Source organism: Anabrus simplex, chromosome 2 (assembly GCF_040414725.1).
Source record: "Anabrus simplex isolate iqAnaSimp1 chromosome 2, ASM4041472v1, whole genome shotgun sequence".
Lineage (NCBI taxonomy): Eukaryota > Metazoa > Arthropoda > Insecta > Orthoptera > Tettigoniidae > Anabrus > Anabrus simplex.
In genome coordinates, this window is record NC_090266.1 from 1,089,268,513 (window position 1) to 1,089,286,457 (window position 17,945).

Below are 17,945 nucleotides of genomic sequence, written 5' to 3' on the forward strand. Positions count from 1 at the left end.
AACCAAATGTTCCTGAGTTGATCTGGGATTTGGCATCCCTATCTGTATAGACAAGCAACTTGATTTTAATTTATGTTAGTTCAGTAGTACTGTATTATGGATAATGACTTGACTGTAGCTTGAAGGGGAACATTTGTAACTTGAATAGGTATTCCTTTTCATCAGATGTAGTGATCTATTGTTTAATTTGGTGTGAAGTGAATGTCTGAAAATAAAATAAGTGTGAAGTAAATTATTGAGAAAGGAAGGGAAGCTAGAAGATCAAGATTAATATATAGCTATATGAGACTCGCCCCTATGTTCTTTGTAAATTGCGTGCACCTGGTACGGACACCAACACCAGAATGACTGTATTGTTCGAAAGAATATTGCACATTCTTATACCAGCACTAAGATTTGATGAGAAGAATTAGAGTATCAGTGGTGTAGACTCTACAGTGGTTCTGTATTTGAAAGATAGATTGTTTTCATTACTTTGGGAAGTCATTTTCATCAATAGGATATGTAAATCTATATTTGAGCATATATAAAAGAACATGTCCTGACTGACTGACTGACTGACTGACTGACTCATGATTTGCTGAGCCAAAACTACTGGACATAATGAAATTAAATTTTGAGAATACATTTATATTACAATGTAGGCACTCACTAAGGGAGGATTTTTGGATATTCCGTCACTAAGCGGGTGAAAAGAGGGGTGAATTTTTAAAATGTTTAAAAAAGTTTACAGATATAAAAATTGGTATTTAGAATCTCCTTTAAAAATAAACACGTATTATTTGTTTTTGGAAAATCCCACTAGGAGGGGTGAAAATGGGTGAAAAAGGGTTGATTACCTTTAATGAGGATACTTATATCTCAGAAACTGAAGATATTACAGACCTGAAAATTGGTGTTTTAAATCTCCTTTAAAAATAATGAAACGTGTATTTTTTTGTTTTTGGAAAATCCAATTAATGGGGGTTAAACGGGAGTGACAAATGGGGTGAATTTTTAGACTGTATCTACAGTACATATCAGAAACGTAACATGTTACAGACGTAAAAATTAGTATTTGGAATCTCCTGTAAAAGTAGAGAAACTTAGGTGATTTGTTTTCGAAAACTCCACTTAAGGGGAACTAAAAAGGGGGTGAAATTTTAAAATGAGCATGTCTACAGTATATCTCAAAAACTTAACATGTTACAGAAGTGAAAAATGGTATTTTTTATCTCTGTTAAAAATAAAGAAACACGTATTTTTCGTTTTTGGAAAAAACACTTGGGTGGGGGTAAAAATTACAGAAAATGGGGTTGAATTCTTTTTAATTAGTATACTGACATCTCAAAAACTTAAGATGTTACAGACGTGAAATTTGGTATTTGAAATCTCTTTTAAAAATGAAGAAATGTGTATTTTTTGTTTTCGGAAATCCAATTAAGGGGGGGGGGGGAAATTGAAAAATTAGTTGAATTATTTGAAGATACTATCTCAAAAATGAAAGATGTTTCAGACATGAAAATTGATATTTGGAATCTGCTTTAAAACTAAAGAAACACATATTCCTTTGTTTTCCGAAAATCCAATAAAAGGAGGGGCAGGGTAAAAGAATTGAAAAATTAATTAATTGTATGAGGATACTTACATCTAATAAAAACAAAAGTTGTTTCAGACGTGAAAATTGGTATTTGGATCTCCTTTAAAAACACGAAAAAACCCGCATTTTTGTGAGAAAATTATCTTGGGGTGGGGGTGAAAAGGAGTTGAATTCCTTTTATGAGGACGCATATCTCAAACACTGAAGATGTTACATTTATGATAATTGGCATTTAGAAGAGTCTTTACTAATAAAGAAACAAGTATTTTTCTGGAAAGTTCACTTAAGTGGAGAGTGTGAAAGGAAGTGAAAAAAGTGAATTTTTTAATGGGGATAATTATATCTCAAAACTGAAGGTAACAGATGTGAACATTGGTATTTGAACTCTCTTTAAACATAAAGAAACATGCCATATTTTTTGAGGCGAGGGGAAAATAATTTTAACGGCAGTGGGGTGAAAAATGAGTTGAGACGAATTTGTTTTACTGTTCATAATGTATTTGATTCTGATCATAAACCGATCATTTTTAATCTTTCCTGGGTTTGTTGTCAAGAGCCATCTGTTCCTTTGGAGACCTTAAAATTAGATTACAGTAGATTCTCCTGGCATATGAATAAAAATTTAAACACATTTGAAATAAACAATAGGAATGATATTGACCATGCAATTGTTCACCTCTATAATAAGGTCAGTAGCCTAATGCACGGAAGTATATCATTCGTATCGCCATAAATCCCGCGCATTTACCTACGCGCAACAGTGGTGCTGGTCACATTGTCAGCAGATGTAATTTACCACCAAGTAGCAGTCTTGCACAATAATAATAATAATAATAATAATAATAATAATAATAATAATAATAATAATAATAATAATAATAATAATAACCTAAATTAACTAATATCACTCACCCTAATAATAATGTTCTGGACAGTCATCAAAATGTGTGGACCGCACTGGAAACGGGTCCTGGTCGGATAATGACTGTGAATGCAGTCCGGTCGCAGGTTCAGTACCGCCAAAGTACCCAAGATGACACCTCGCTGGATCTCCTCAAGGATTTGACCCATGTTAAAAGTGCTTTTAGGGAAAGATGGCAAAGATTTAGGACCTAACTGACCGGGCGGAATACCTGGAGCTAGCCGGGGAAGTACAAAATTGATTGCTGGAAAGAAAGATTGAAAATGGGAGGAACTTTGCCGTCACATCGCGAATTTTGGTGGATTATATATAAAATGTTAAGCATTCAATTATAAATTTCAGTATAATACTGTAGCGAAGCACGGGTACCTTGCCAGTTTTATGAATAAAATGTAATATGTAAAGTTTTACGGAATTTTTGTAAAAATGTGTATTTAAGAAAGGTATGTTGAAGGAAACAAAAGTCATAAATAATTAAAAATTTTCTTCTGTGCATTTTAAGAATGAAAATACCAAAATCAGAGTGAATTGGTTAAATCTTTTAGGAAATGTTTGTGTTAAAATCTATAGCCACAATCAACCGCATGACACCAGACAGTGTGACCATTCCTGGGTTAAAGTCAGATTTTACCAATCATGTGTATAGATTTTTGATCATTTCTATTAAACTCTCTGTGAAATGCAGTATGTCATTTATGGAAACATACAATATATAAATTGTTAGTACTGGAAAGCTACTAATCATAAAATGAAAGTGAATATAGTGCATAAATTAAGATTGTTCAAACAAATATATAAATTTAAATTTGGTGTATTACAGTTCTCATACTAACTTCATTTGCTCAAAAATGATTCCTTTTGTTCTGGAAGTTGTGCTCCCTGGAGATCAACAAAAATCGACTATCATTTCATCCCACTGGCTTTAATAATAATTTTCAAATTTTTGATATAATTTTCTGCCTGAAATCTCGTTATTTGTCAGAGAAAAGTCTTGATGACATTGAAGACATGAAATGCAATACTTGTACTGCATCTGTAACACTTTGAAATCTGGGTGTTAGTCCCTAAGAAATTTTCAATAACATTCTCAGGTCTTGTCTAAGCGAGTATTGCTTCATGAGTAGAGCCCAGATTATATGTAGAATAAAAAATAAGGAATACGTACATAAATGTGTAGCTTAAATTGATAAAATATGTAATTATTAAACGTATGTAACCTAATACCTAAGCTTAATTTTATGTATTCTTGTACACAGAAAAGAAAACAAACCCAAAAAAATTAAAAGTGCAAACATTATTCAGACTCTAATTTTCATTTCGGGGTGCAGTTAATGATTATTTTCTACATTTTCTGTAATCATCGAATGCCTTCTGTCTGGTAGGATGTTGTTGTATATATAGAAAAAGACCTTTCACTTCACATGAAGTCACTGGTGCGTATTTCAAATATGGAATAATACTGGAAGATACGTTCTCATTTTCACAGAGTTGCACCCAATACGTTTGTCATACTTTTACTTTGTGTCTTTCTCCGTAGTAGCACCGACATGTCATTGACCCACCCTTCACACTGTACTCTTGCTTCTTAAGGGATGTACAAACCATCAACATAGCTAAGGGATACGTTCTTTGACTGAATATTTCACTTTAAGTTATTAATTAATTTTTTAACTATTTTCAAGTGTTTAATTAAAAAACTTAAATTGATGTAAAATTAGTGAAAAAAGAATTGTGATTTCTTTCAGATGTTCAATAACCTTTGAAATATTTAAAATATTTAATACTTATCAAAATATTTGTTATGCATAGAAATGTAAAAATATGTAAGTTTAAACGCCTAGCATAATGGTCCTTTTAGCTTTTCTTGTAGCTACATATATGGGAACAGAATATGTAATTACATGTAATCTGGGCTGTATTCAGGAGTCATTAACAGAGACCTGATTTTTATGTACTGGTAACTTCCAAATATTTGTTGTAAGTAATTTTAGTAATAAACACAAAATAAGAATAGTTATAATATGGGAAGAGTATATAATGTCACACTTCATTATCTAATATTAACCTTTACCGGTGTTACAATAAACTAGCTGTTTTACTTGTCACTGACAAGAAAATTTCTTTGCAGGTATGTGATTACACTTTTGTTGACCATTTACTGTGCACCTTGTACAGGGCTGAGACTTTGGGATATCCAGATGTTGGTTTAATGTACTGAATTTTCAGTGTATCATTTTTTATTGCTAGGTGTGTTGGATTAAGTACGTGTCTCCAGATCCAAATTCAGAATATGGGTATGGAGCAGTATCGTACATTTTGAAAAAAATACAAAACTCAAAAATTGACGAGCAACACTTGTATTTCTTCCTAGCATCGTGAAATGAAATTACTGTCATATGATTCTGAAAATGATTGCTTCCTATGAATGTCTGCTACTCCAGAACTTCTTAATACACGTTGTTAGATATCCTGTCCTGGAGCAAGCAACATGAGGAAAGAACCCTTCGTTGAGTTCCACCTTGGTGGTAAGGAAAGTTGTTCAGAACTCTGCAAAGTAAGGCTAACCCCAGGAAGTGCTGTATTGGTAAAAAGAACAGCCTAATAAACAATCCATGGTAATATAAAATCACAGCATGATAGATACCAATCAACATAGCTTTTAACACATTGCGGACCGGTCCCGAGAAAACTCGTGTTTGCCTAGCCGAGCGTTGCGGACCGGTCCCGAGTTATCTCGTGTTAGCAGCAGACCCAGCAGACTGAACTTTAGTGCTATCTTTTGAGATATACGGGAACTATTTGGAGGTCCGGAGTGATAGAACTCTGTTATGTATGGTTCTACACAATCGATAGTCGCATTTCTTTTCGAGTATTCTTCATATCATAGATTTTCTTTGCATTTCCTGACAACATGTTTACAAAGTTCGATGAGCCATGCAAGATGGCAGCGCCCAGGGATCGCACGTGTTTAGACAAAGATGAAATTATTCGCGAATTATGTGCTGATACAGGTTCCGAATATCTAAGTGATGCTGAATATTTAGAGTTCGATGATGAAATATCTTCTAACGGAAATGTTTCAAGTGATGACGAGAATATAGTCTTATCTTCAAGGTGTGAAACACTCGTAGCGCAGAACAAGTCTGATAATTGTGTTGCGGGTGTAAACATTCTAAATATTGTAAAGAATGTAGTGTTTTCTGACAACTGGGTTATGGGCAACAGTGAACATAGGCTATAGGATTTCGAAGGTGCTGCTGGTATAAAGGTATAGTCTAATGAATCTGGAAACATAGGACAAGTAGCAGGACTTATGATTGGTGAGGAATATTTTCAGTATGTAGCTGAAAAGACAAACTTATACTATGAGCAGAATTCACATTCTCATAAAGTATCCCCTAAAACATTAAGTGGACTAATATCACTATCAGGGAAATTAAAAAAATATTGCTCTGTGTATATTGTTAGGGCAGGTGAAGAAATCATGTCTGGAAGATTACTGGCCAACCGATCCCCTAATAAAAAACCCATATTTCCGAAAACTATGAGCCGAAATAGATTTCAAGAAATACCCTGCATTTCAAAATCTATTCAGGAAGGCCACTAGAAAAATAAACAGTAGTCCTTCAAAAGCTAGTGAAGTTCTGACAGTTTATTTGAATGCACGCACTCCAGCTTAGAGGTAGTTAGAAAGTGGCCGGGAACAGGGCTGTGCATGGGGTGAAGTGCACCCGGTCCGCAATGTGTTAATAGCAATACCAATGACAAAACCTAGGAAGAAGTAGTTTATTCATAGTATTGGCTACCTTTAGCAAGAAGTTCACTTGCTGACACAGAAAGTCTGTTCACAGCAATTATAATAAGAAGTATTTCTTACCCACCTATTCAATACAAATCATCTTTATTGGTGTTGACACTTCCATACAATTAATTCTTCTAAGGGACATGTTTTGCTCTTATAAAGAGCATCTTTAGCCATTAATTTTAATATTAAAATGATGTTTGTGAACAGTTGTAAACATATTAACAAGACAACAGTCAAAATTAAAAATACAGTAGTTTAAAAACCAAATTACATTACGTCTAAAAAACAACATTAAAACACTTCAAAAACGTGATAACATGAACATTTAAAATTATCACAATGTCCATTCAAAACCTTGTGTCTGAAACTATTATTGAATCTTCGTCTTAAAAACAGTAGTAAATGTTTTTCTATAAAAACAGCACCAAGGTGAACACCAATCCTACGGAAAAACGAAAATTAAAATGCAACTTATGTGATGTGGTGTTTCCAGAATGTAAGTTAAAACAGAGTGCCCACAAGCTGAATTGTGAAAACACAATGATCCATATTACTTTAAACATAACAGACAGGACATAGAACGTGTGCAGGATTGAAAATAGTGTATCTAAGGACATAGCCTTTTTAAAACAGTGTCTGAAACTAAAACGAATTCCAAAATTTTTAAAGTCAACACAAAGAAGAAATTTAAGTAATTCCAATCAGATTAAAACTCAAAACAAGGTGAATGAAATTTGGTTAAGGAATGAAATAAAAGGTTTATATAAAAAGAAAACTCAGTTGAATGTACAACTATACAAGTCCCATTTAAAGGTGGTGCAATTTCTGGCCCCATTGGAATGGTATTCGTTCCAACAATATATGGACTATAAACTAATAGGGATATTAGATAAAAAACAGGTGACTTTAGATAAAAAGCTAAGACAGCTAAAAGATTCCCAGTCACGATCACCTAAACAGGATACAAACACACCTAATAAGACTCCAACACATATCAGTAATCCTAAGATAATAAATTTGACTAATATACAGTTTACAGATAGGGAAATGGAGCTCTTTAGTAAAGGCCCGAAACACAACTGGCCTAACAAAAAGAAGGAAATAGATATCATTAACACAGTGGCAGAGGTGGAAACAAACATTGCTAAACTACTGAATGAAATACGCAATGACATTAGAGCAGAAATAAAGAAAAAATTAAATAGGTTAGCAAAGGCACTCGATACTAAATTTGATTCTAACCAACATAAGTTAATACAGACCACAAAAACAAAAATAGAAAATAACATTTTGGTTACAAAGGCTGATAAAGGGGGTTCAATAGTACTAATGGACAAAGATATGTACATTAAAAAAACAGGAGAGTTCTTCAATGATAATAATTACACAATAGTTTTAAAGGATCCATTAATAAGAATACAATTGAATTTAAAATCTTTAATTAAGAAATCAACATTTTTATTTAATGAACAGGACCAACAGAAACTCATTAACATGAATCCTAACATACCATTAGCTAGAGCCTTACCCAAAATACACAAAAGATATCCCTATCCGACCTATTATTAATTATGTCAAAAACATATCAGATGTAAGGCTTTCCAGGCGTTTGCTCTATTAACCAGCATTTCGTCGTGGGTCTGACACTAGACTCATCAGAGTGAGATCTGTCAGACCCTACCCACTGATGCTGGGGTGTATGCAGGTGAACTTATCAGAAGCCCTTATAAGAGACACAGTCTGATAACAGCATACGGGAGATAAATCTCCACAATGGAATTATTGCCCGCCTAGCAATTCCGAATGGAAAATTCTAAAATCCCTTGGAGGGAATTAGATATTTTTCACCAACAGAGCATGTCAAAAATGTCTAAAACATACGAGTCTAGTGTCAGACCTAAGACGAAACGCTGGTTCATAGAGCAAACACCTGAAAAGCCTTACATCTGGTATGTTTTCTTGACATTTTTGACATGCTCTATTGGTGAAAAATATCTAATTCCCTCCAAGGGAATTTAGAATTTTCCATTCTATTATTAATTGTCGGAATGGTCCAACTTACAAGGTATCTAAATACATCCATAAATTCCTTAAAAAACACTATGTTTTTAATAAATGAACAACCCTTGAAGAACACGGTCAACTTATGCGACATTTTTAATAAGTTTACCTTGAAACCCAATCAAGTAACGTGCTCATTCGACGTAATCAATATGTATCCTAATATTCCAGTGAAAGAAACTGTCGAAATTATTTACAGTAACATCTCCAAACATAGCGGCCTTAGTAAAGTGGAAGTGAATGAGTTTATGAAGGTTCTAGAATTCATATTGGACAACAATTTTTTTTTTTGTTTAACGGTAAAATTTTCCAACAATGTGGACTGGCAATGGGAGACCCTATATCTGGTATCATGGCGGATATATACATGGACAAGATTGAACACACAAAGATAAAATAAAAAATCAGAGGCATAGATTTATGGTTAAGATTTGTGAACAACACATTCATTATTATTGATAAAGACATCACTAATAGGAATGAGATACTAGAAACATTAAACAGGATTGACCCTAACATAAAATTTACGAAGGAAGACAAGTCTAATAAATCATTGAATTTTTTGGACATAACGGTCACAAGATTAAATAACACTTTTGAATTCCAGATATACAGGAAACCAACACATGCTCCAATAACCATAAACAACTCGTCATTACACCCCAGTTCACAAAAACAGACATCTCTTTATAGTTTGGTTTATAAAGCTTTGAGAATTCCACTCTCCCCTAATAATTTTTGCTAGTTGCTTTACGTCGCACTGACACAGATAGGTCTTATGGCAACGATGGGACACGAAAGGGCTAGGAGTGGGAAGGAAGCGGTCATGGCCTTAATTAAGGTACAGTCCCAGCATTTGCCTGGTGTGAAAATGGGAAACCATGGAAAACCATTTTCAAGGCTGCCGACATTCGGGTTCGAACCTACTATCTCCTGAATACTGGATACTGGCCGCACTTAAGCGACTGCAGCTATCGAGCTCGGTGCCTAGGTCCTAATAAATTAAAGATAGAATTAAACTACATAAAGAATTTAGCAAAATTAAATGGTTTTAAAGTCAAAATGGTCAGTCGCCTAGTCAATAAAATTAGAAATAAGCTGTCTACAAATCTGATACCAGACAGAACTAATAAAACTAAATATGCCACATTTACACATAATAACCTGATGATTCACCAAATCACAAATACATTCAAGAAACATGGTATAAACATAACTTTTAGAACTTCTAATACGAATCAAACTATATTTTTTAATCATGTCAAAATTAATCAGGGAAACCATCGTTACTTGAAATCAGGAGTTTATAGACGGAAATGCTCAGAATGCAGGTATTCATATATGGGACAAACTGGGAGAAGCATTTTTTACAAGGTACATGAATCATTCTAATGCAGAAAAACAAAATAAATACTCGGCAATGAGTATGCACATGAAAGAGACAGGACACCATTTTACTTTCATAGAAAAAGATTTGACGATAATTAGGAGTATGGAAAAGGGTAAGCTATTGAACGAACTGGAAAGCCTTTATATATTTTTGGATCAGAATTATAATAAGGATAAAAATCTCAATGATGTTATGGAAGTCAAAAGTCCCGTACAGGAATTAACACCCAAGTTACTCAATACTGTTAAATTAGGTCAGAAAGGAATCCAACAGATGTTTAAATTGTTAAATACAAAGGCTTATACCCCTCCTCCAAATGTTAAGCATGCTCCCGTCACTCATAAGAATGCCCTGCCTATACCGCCAATGACCGCCCCTGCCAGGCTCACCATTCCCTTTTACCCCCTCTCCAAACTTAAACAAGCTCCCGTCACTGGTAAAAGAGCCCCTCCTATACCGGCAATAACGCAGAAAGATCCGCCATTCCCCTCTCCCTCTCTAGGTTCCCCACCATCTCTACCACACAAATACAATACTAGGAGCCGAACTGGCAGACAAGTTAGAACTCCAAATCAGCAGGACGTACCTATCATCTTAATAATAAGTAAGTTCCCATTTAAATGTGATCAGTTAGGAAATAATATTAAATTTCCCCCTTTCTTCTTTACAGATTCCACTATATGTATAAATTGGTCGGAGGTCAAGTACGACGTTCTATACTTCGCAAATTTGCGTAACATAATGTATGCTTACTACCTACATTTGTAAACAAGTTGATCAACATTTTCAACTAGAGCCCACATTTGACTCCTGCACACGTTCTACATCCTGTCTGTTATGTTTAAAGCAATATGGATCATTGTGTTTTCACAATTCAGCTTGTGGGCACTCTATTTTAACTTACATTCTGGAAACACCACGTCACATAAGTTGCATTTTAATTTTTGTTTTTCCGTAGGATTGGTGTTCACCTTGGTGCTGTTTTTATAGAAAAACATTTACTACTGTTTTTAAGATGAAGATTCAATAATAGTTTCAGACACAAGGTTTTGAATGGATATTGTGATAATTTTAAATGTTCATGTTATCACATTTTTGAAGTGTTTTAATGTTGTTTTTTAGACGTAATGTAATTTGGTTTTTAGACTACTGTAATTTTAATTTTGACTGTTGTCTTTTTAATATGTTTACGACTGTTCACAAACGTCATTTTAAGATTAAAATTAATGGATAAAAATGCTCTTTATAAGAGCGAAACATGTCCCTTAGAAGAATTAATTGTATGAAAGTGTAAACCCAATAAAGGTGATTTGTATTGAATAGGTGGATAAAAAATACTTCTTATTATAATTGCTGTGAATAACATCATTCAATATGGAACAACCGTGGGGATAATGACCTGTAACAGAAAGTCTGTACGCTGAAAAATTGTAAGTCCTACCGTACAGTGATACCATTTTTTATAATGTTGACCATATTGGCCAGTGATGCCATTGTCACATGCAACCATGATGTTCTGATTCTTAGTTCCATACTCAGTGGCAATGAAACATTATTCATACAGAAGTTGCCAACGTCTTAACTGGAGTATCTATGAGTGTGGGGAAACAATAGATAGTACCGTTTCCTGTAAACAGTCTTAAATGCAAGTGGGGTGGAAGGTAGCAGGTGGACTAATAGGTGTGTTATGCATGCTGTTTGTGAAGCACCATAGCCCAATGGGTACAGACATAGGTTCAGGGTGAGAAGGTGGTTGATTTTAATCTGTTTGGGATGTTTTCCTTTTTTTTTTTTTATTTCTTTCTTCACTCCATCAGCAGCAACAGTGGGCTAACCAATCTGATTGCAGGATGCCCCCACCACGATTAATACACACAGGTAGGTCATTCTGCTGGCAACTATAGCACACCAAGGACCTCACATCTGTGAGGAGTGGACAGTTTCTCTTGTTGAACAAGGAAATCTAAATGCAACAGAGGCTGGACAATGCTACGGCATCCTGCAGAGTACAGCGATGCTTTGGATGAGACATTTTCGAGAATCAGGAGATGTAAGCAGTCGTGCTGACTTGGATTTGTGGCAGGTCTCGAATTGGAAACATAGCGATATCTTGATCGCTGAGGCCGATTCAACCCATTTATGATCGCCGTACAGGTACAACAAGCTGCATTATTTCTCGGCAGCTGAAGGACAGCCTTGAGATGCCTGAATGAGGCAGGGTTACAGTCCTGGCTAGCTGCTAAGAAACAAAAGTTCATTGATGAGCAGAGAGTGTACCACCTTGCATTTGTCGCATACAATATGCTATGTGATTGGTCAAATGTCATAATCTCTGATGAGAGCCTGTTTTCCTTGTTGAATGATGGTTAGTTCACCTGTTTCACCCTTTTGGCACCCTACACAATGCAGCGTATATGGCCGAACGTAGGTGCTCTGGCTGTGTATCTCTTGCATGTTGGGGTTGGATGGGATAGGAACCTTGCACAGAATTGAGCAGTATCTCACCGCTATATTGATATACAAAGAGTGCGAAGACTGTCCCCAGGTGATTACCCATCGCAGGTTGCATGTTGCGATTGGTTTTTGGCAGAAACAATCAAAATCCTGCTTTCCCTGGACTTGTGTATTTTACTGTCAATGTATCATTTACGTTAAAGTATATGTTCAATGCCCACAATAATCATGTATGGACACATGAAGATCTACATGCTACTTTCATTTGCTGGCATCAGGAATGTTTTGTGGTCAGTTTGTGGTAGGTATAATAGGTGATAATTTAATTTGGCCTTACATCCTCTCACCCATGCTAGATAGACTGAAGAACTTAACGTTTTTGCAAGAGGTGTTACTGGAACTTTTAAAATACTTGCCACCGGCTGACCAATGTACGATGTGGCTCCAGTATGATGATGCCACAGCCCATTTTTCCGCATCAAAGCAGTGTTTTGTTAAGGGCGGGTAGTTGTGGGAGGTCCAGTGCCTTGGCCCTCTCATATGAAACCTTGTCAAGAGTGAGGACAACTTAGTCATGCAGATCATTGAGGCTGCACATTATGTTCGAGAAGCACCAGGTTTTTTTCCTAAAGAAAACTCTAATCATTGTTGCGTCGTCATGAATTGTGCTGCCAAGTTGGAGGGAGACATTTCCAACATCTTCTCTGAGGTACCGCCGCTAAAATGTAAACATAAAGCAAACAGTATGGCATGTTTACACTCAAGTCAAGCACCTGGCAGCCAGTCTTAAATATTTAAATGCATTTAGTGTCAAAACTTGCTTTTTTACAATTTGCTTTCCATCTTACTGACACATAGGTCTCATAGCAACACTGGGTTAGTAAAGCTGTAGGAATGGGAAGGAAGCAAACATGGCCTTGATTATGGTACAGCCACAGCAATTGCTTGGTGTAAAAATGGGAAACCATGGAAAGCCATCTTCAGGCCTCCTGACAGTGCAGTTCAAACTCATTATCTCCTAAATGCATGCTGACAGCTATGTGACCCAAACTGCGCAGCCACCCACTTGGTAGAAATTATTATTATTATTTTTTACAGTTGGCTTTAAATGATTATTATTAGTACTTTTTTCTATCTGTGTAGCCTAATGGTTAGCACCATTAGCTGCCCAGCACTGCCAGAGATTTAAGACTGACAAGAGGGCTGGTATAGGGTTATAATGGTACATGCAGCTCACATCTAACAGGGGCATACCAGAGGAGGAGGAGGAGGAGGAGGAGGAGGAGGAGGAGGAGGAGGAGAGGGTAAAGAGAGTGAAAGATGCATGTTGAATATTGTGTTATCCTTTCTTTGTATCTGCTATGTCTTCTGTGTTTATCGTGCAGTAGCAGGTATATTGAACCATTGCTATTCTAATTGATATCTTAATGTCTTTGCATTTTGTACTTCGAACTAATCTTTCCTCCTTCTGATATTGTTAGCATTTTCATAAATATTATGTCTGTGATTGTTGCTTCAAGGCATGATTATCAGTCCAAATATCTGAAGTAGGGGGCGGATGTGAGTTTTTTTTTCTGTGCATGTTATTTTAGAATCATGCACTCAGACAATATTTTTTGCCTTCATCATTTTTTTTTAATGGGATATGTGTGATTGCAAATTAAAATGATAGATATCATTACAGAAACAGAGAGAACACCATTTCAGACAGCTTAATAAGTTCTGCTTACTCTAAGATGAAATATTTGAAAATTATGTAAACCTAGAAGCATACCTTAAAGAGTGTGAAGAGATGAATTCTAAGTCATTAAATGAAAAAGTTATAGGATAACTCCTTTGTCAAATGAGTGTGATGTGCAGTTTTGAGGCATTTAATTTCAACAGAGTTCTGTATCTTCCCATTTCTTCATCTACTAATTTTCAAAGTTGACTAATAATTTCTTTGTGAACAAAGTTAATTATAAAATTTTAAAGGCTTGATGTTAAGTAAACATTTCTACCACTGTAGATGTTTCCTTACTTTAAAGTTTAAAGTGTTTTTAAACACTTGTAAAAGTTAACAGAGGTTGAATAATTAGTGTTTTAAAAACTCCACATGATGCAAGCTAAACTCTTGTATTTTGGAGGTTGTGGTTCATGAATGAAACTTAACCTTTCTTTCCCTTTATTTCTTAGCTTTCTTTCTGTCTTTAATTCTTTCTAAATATTGGGCATTATCATAATATTTCTGTCTTTTTTTTTTACTGTTCCCTTGTACTATGCTCTAGTATCCTTTTAAAAACGTTATCACTGCTGACATTGGGTACAAGGTTTGTGCTTTGAAATAACTTCTTTTAGTGTTATGCATTGATTGTTGCCTTTTCTATTTTATGCAAGTACATGAATTCAGAGTGCTTTATCATGATTTATCGGGCTTCAAACATGAGATAGGAAAAGCAAAGCAGGTGGCAAATTATAAGTAGGGGTAGAATGGACTAGTGGGGCAGAGGTCAGGGATCTGAGGGCTGGTTCTAGGTCCACTCAGCCTGTGTGATTAGAATTGAGGAGCTATCTGACGGTGTGATAGCGGCTCCGGTCTAGAAAGCCAAGAATAACAGCACAGAGGATTCATCATTCTGTGACCACATGACACCTCGTAATTTGCAGGCCTTTGGGCTGAGCAGCAGTCGCTTGGTATGCCAAGGCCCTTCAGGGCTGTAGTGCCATAGGGGGTGGGAAGACTCGGGAGGTATCTACCACGACACAAGACTTGTACACTATTGCTTGTTGGGTGGTACCTTGTAATTTAATTGCAATTTTCAGTGTTATCTTTTCAGGAGTAAGTAGAAATAAGGTTTATTTGGATGACATATTTTCTTATGGTGTTGTTGGCTTCTAATTCCATTAATTTTCTTAAATTCCATGCATTCCTGCCATGATCTCATAGCATCAGTGTGTGCCTATGGGGCAAAATACGAGGTATAATTCTGTTCAGCCCCTACTTCACGTTTGATTAAGTTTTACTTGTATGAAGTCCCATGACATTTAAGATGGGATTGAATTATAAAATTCCTTGAATTGTTATAATTTCTCAGAAGTAGACTGGACTAGAAGCCGGCTCTGTGACCTGGGAGCAGCAAGCTTGCCTCTTAGCTGGGAGGTCCCAGATTTGTTTATGGCCAGCTCAGGGATTTTTACCTTGATTTGAGGGTTCTTTTGTGGTCAGCTCAGCCTTTGGGAGAATGATTGAGAAGCTATCTGAAGGCGAGACAGCCGCCTCGGTCTAGAAAGCTGAGAATTGTGACTAAGAGATTTGTCGCACTGGCCATGCATCACCTCGTAATCCACTGGCCTTCAGGCTGAGCAGCATTTGCTTGGTGGGCCAAGGCCTATCAGGACTGTAGAACCATGGAGTTTGATTTGGTTCAAGACTGTATTATAAGTGTGTTGCGGAATACACACACTCCCATAATTCTGGTACAGGAGTTACAAATGCAGTTGAAAATGCTATGCATATTTTGGAATTTTATGAATAATGATGTGTGTTCAGTTTAAAATTTTGTATCCTGCATATATGAGATTTAACTAACAAACTAATTAGAAACTCCATTTTGTCCCATAGGTGAGACACAATGTGATGAGTATCATATTTCAGGAAATTAGTGTTCTTTGCAAGGTTATGAAAGTCAATTGTAAATTGTATATCTGTTTTGAGCGATCTTATAATTTATTTAAATGCATTTATATAATGGAAATTATACTTTCATATTGCTTAATAACAATTAATTTAATTCAAGCATTGAGTGCCCTGTTCTGCCCCACTTTCCCCTAATCATATAATTTATCTAATTTTTTGTACTGTTCACATGCTATGCAGACCTGGAAACTTCACCATTTCTGAAGCCTCGCTTTGTGTGTGTGTTTTTATTCACCTTCTCATCTACTTTGTGTAAATTAATTTTCGAACTAACACATTTCTTTTCTTCTTTATAGTGTAGAAGGAAATTGATATACTCTTCTGTACGAGGGTGAGTTTCTGAACATTGTATGGCAAGAGAACTTAGTGCTGTGATTTTTCCTGTGATTCACATTAAAGTGACGTTGGTGAAACTATATATGCCAGAAGAATTTTTCAGCAAGTGAATGATTCATACTGAGGTTTTTAAGAGATGTTGACTAATCTTGGTGTACAGATTTTTTTACTGCTAATAAAAACAAATTTTAAATGTAATAACTGTGATTGCAATATCACTGTAAAGTGTTAATGAATATCTGCCAGCATTTCCTCCCTTGACCCCAATACAGTAAGTTTAAAGAGCTCTTAGATCTTACATTCTGTCCTCTCTCATTCCACTGTTGTGTGTTCACTGGTAATTTTTAGGGAACATAATTATTTGTGGTTAGCTGGTTTGAAAGATCTTCTGCCTTTGACTGTATTGGAATTGACTGCTAATCAACTATCCTAATGTATACATGCAGGTTAATGTATTTAATGTTGAACAGTTTCAAAATGTAGTTTTCTTAAGATTAATACATCTAATATAGCAGCGTACTTTTTATAATGGATGTGGACGAAGTACTTCCTTCCTTAATTAATTACTTAGTTACGTAAAGCAGTCTTCCTTTGCTTCTGACAAAACAGATTTTAAAACTAAAAGCTTAATACACTGATGAGCAATTAAATTGCTTATTACTAAAAGGGAATAACTCCACAAAAATGGAAAATAAAGTTTTTATTCGTTTCATATTCTTTGGAAATAGACACATCAATTGGTGCTAAGAGAGGACGTCTTCAGTACTTTGTTACATGTAGAACGAGACATTAAAATTTGCATTTATTGCTAATAAGGTACAACTCCAGGAGTCACCACATTTTAGAAATAAATGTATGGCGGGTCTATGTATATGTCGCACATAATTTAATCTAATCGCCTTGGTTGTTAAGCGGTAAAAACCAGTGAAATTTTAGATGTTAAGAACTGGTGGGACCTTGTACAAAAAGATTGTTGCCTCTGATGAAAGAATAAGAAAAGGCACTAGTAGAAGTGCAAACATGTTGTTTGCTCCTCAGCAGTTTCTGTACTATGAGTACGATACTGGAAGTAAAGGACAAGTAGTTACAGGCCCTATATCAGGGAAAAATTGACCCGGAATTTTCATTCAACGAAAGTTGGAAGCTTTCCAATCAATGGCATTAAGCTTCCTACAAGAAGTATATGCTGAAAAAGTTCCCATCAACAAGAAAAAGAAAGATAATGTTGTGAAACTGTTGAAATATACGTCAGAACCACATTATGAAAACTTTTGCGATCAGTTCAAGACATAGCCTATCACAGAGGAGAATGAAGTAGACTGATAGGTATAGTGCCTAGCCTATGTTTGTGAAGTGATTGTACATCAAGCAAATGTAAATGTATAGAAAAATGTTTTTCCTTTATTATAAGTTGCCTTAAATAATAGCTAATATCCTTTAAATACTGTTTTCTATTATTTATAAACTCCTTATTTTCTTCTACTTACAATAAATAAACTTACAATTCCTTGGTGTTATCATTTATTGCTACAAGGGGACATCTCCACATCATAAAAATCATGGTAGAAACCGTATACAGTATACACTACGCGATCAGAAGTATCCGGACACATATATGAAATTGCACTTCAACTTTACCCATGTCCATGATAATTGGATTGTTGATGACATTGTTGGGAAAGCATACAGATCATTACATGTCATAATGAGGCTACTTAAATG

At 35.4% G+C, this 17,945-nt stretch overlaps 1 protein-coding gene across 3 annotated transcripts in view; it reads left to right on the plus strand.

Moving 5' to 3' along the window:
- Mvl (Malvolio) overlaps window positions 1–16,435 on the plus strand; it is a 300,000-nt gene extending 283,565 nt beyond the window's left edge. For 2 of the 3 annotated variants that reach the window (XM_067142051.2, XM_067142055.2), the window contains one exon: window positions 16,184–16,435. Coding sequence is in view for 2 of the 3 variants with exons in the window: in XM_067142055.2 (XP_066998156.1) it covers window positions 16,184–16,199 (16 nt within the window). In the remaining variant the exon portion in view is untranslated. The remainder of the gene's footprint in view (window positions 1–16,183) is intronic. The other variant, XM_067142054.2, reaches the window with a different exon arrangement.
- The last annotated feature ends 1,510 nt before the right edge of the window (window positions 16,436–17,945 follow it).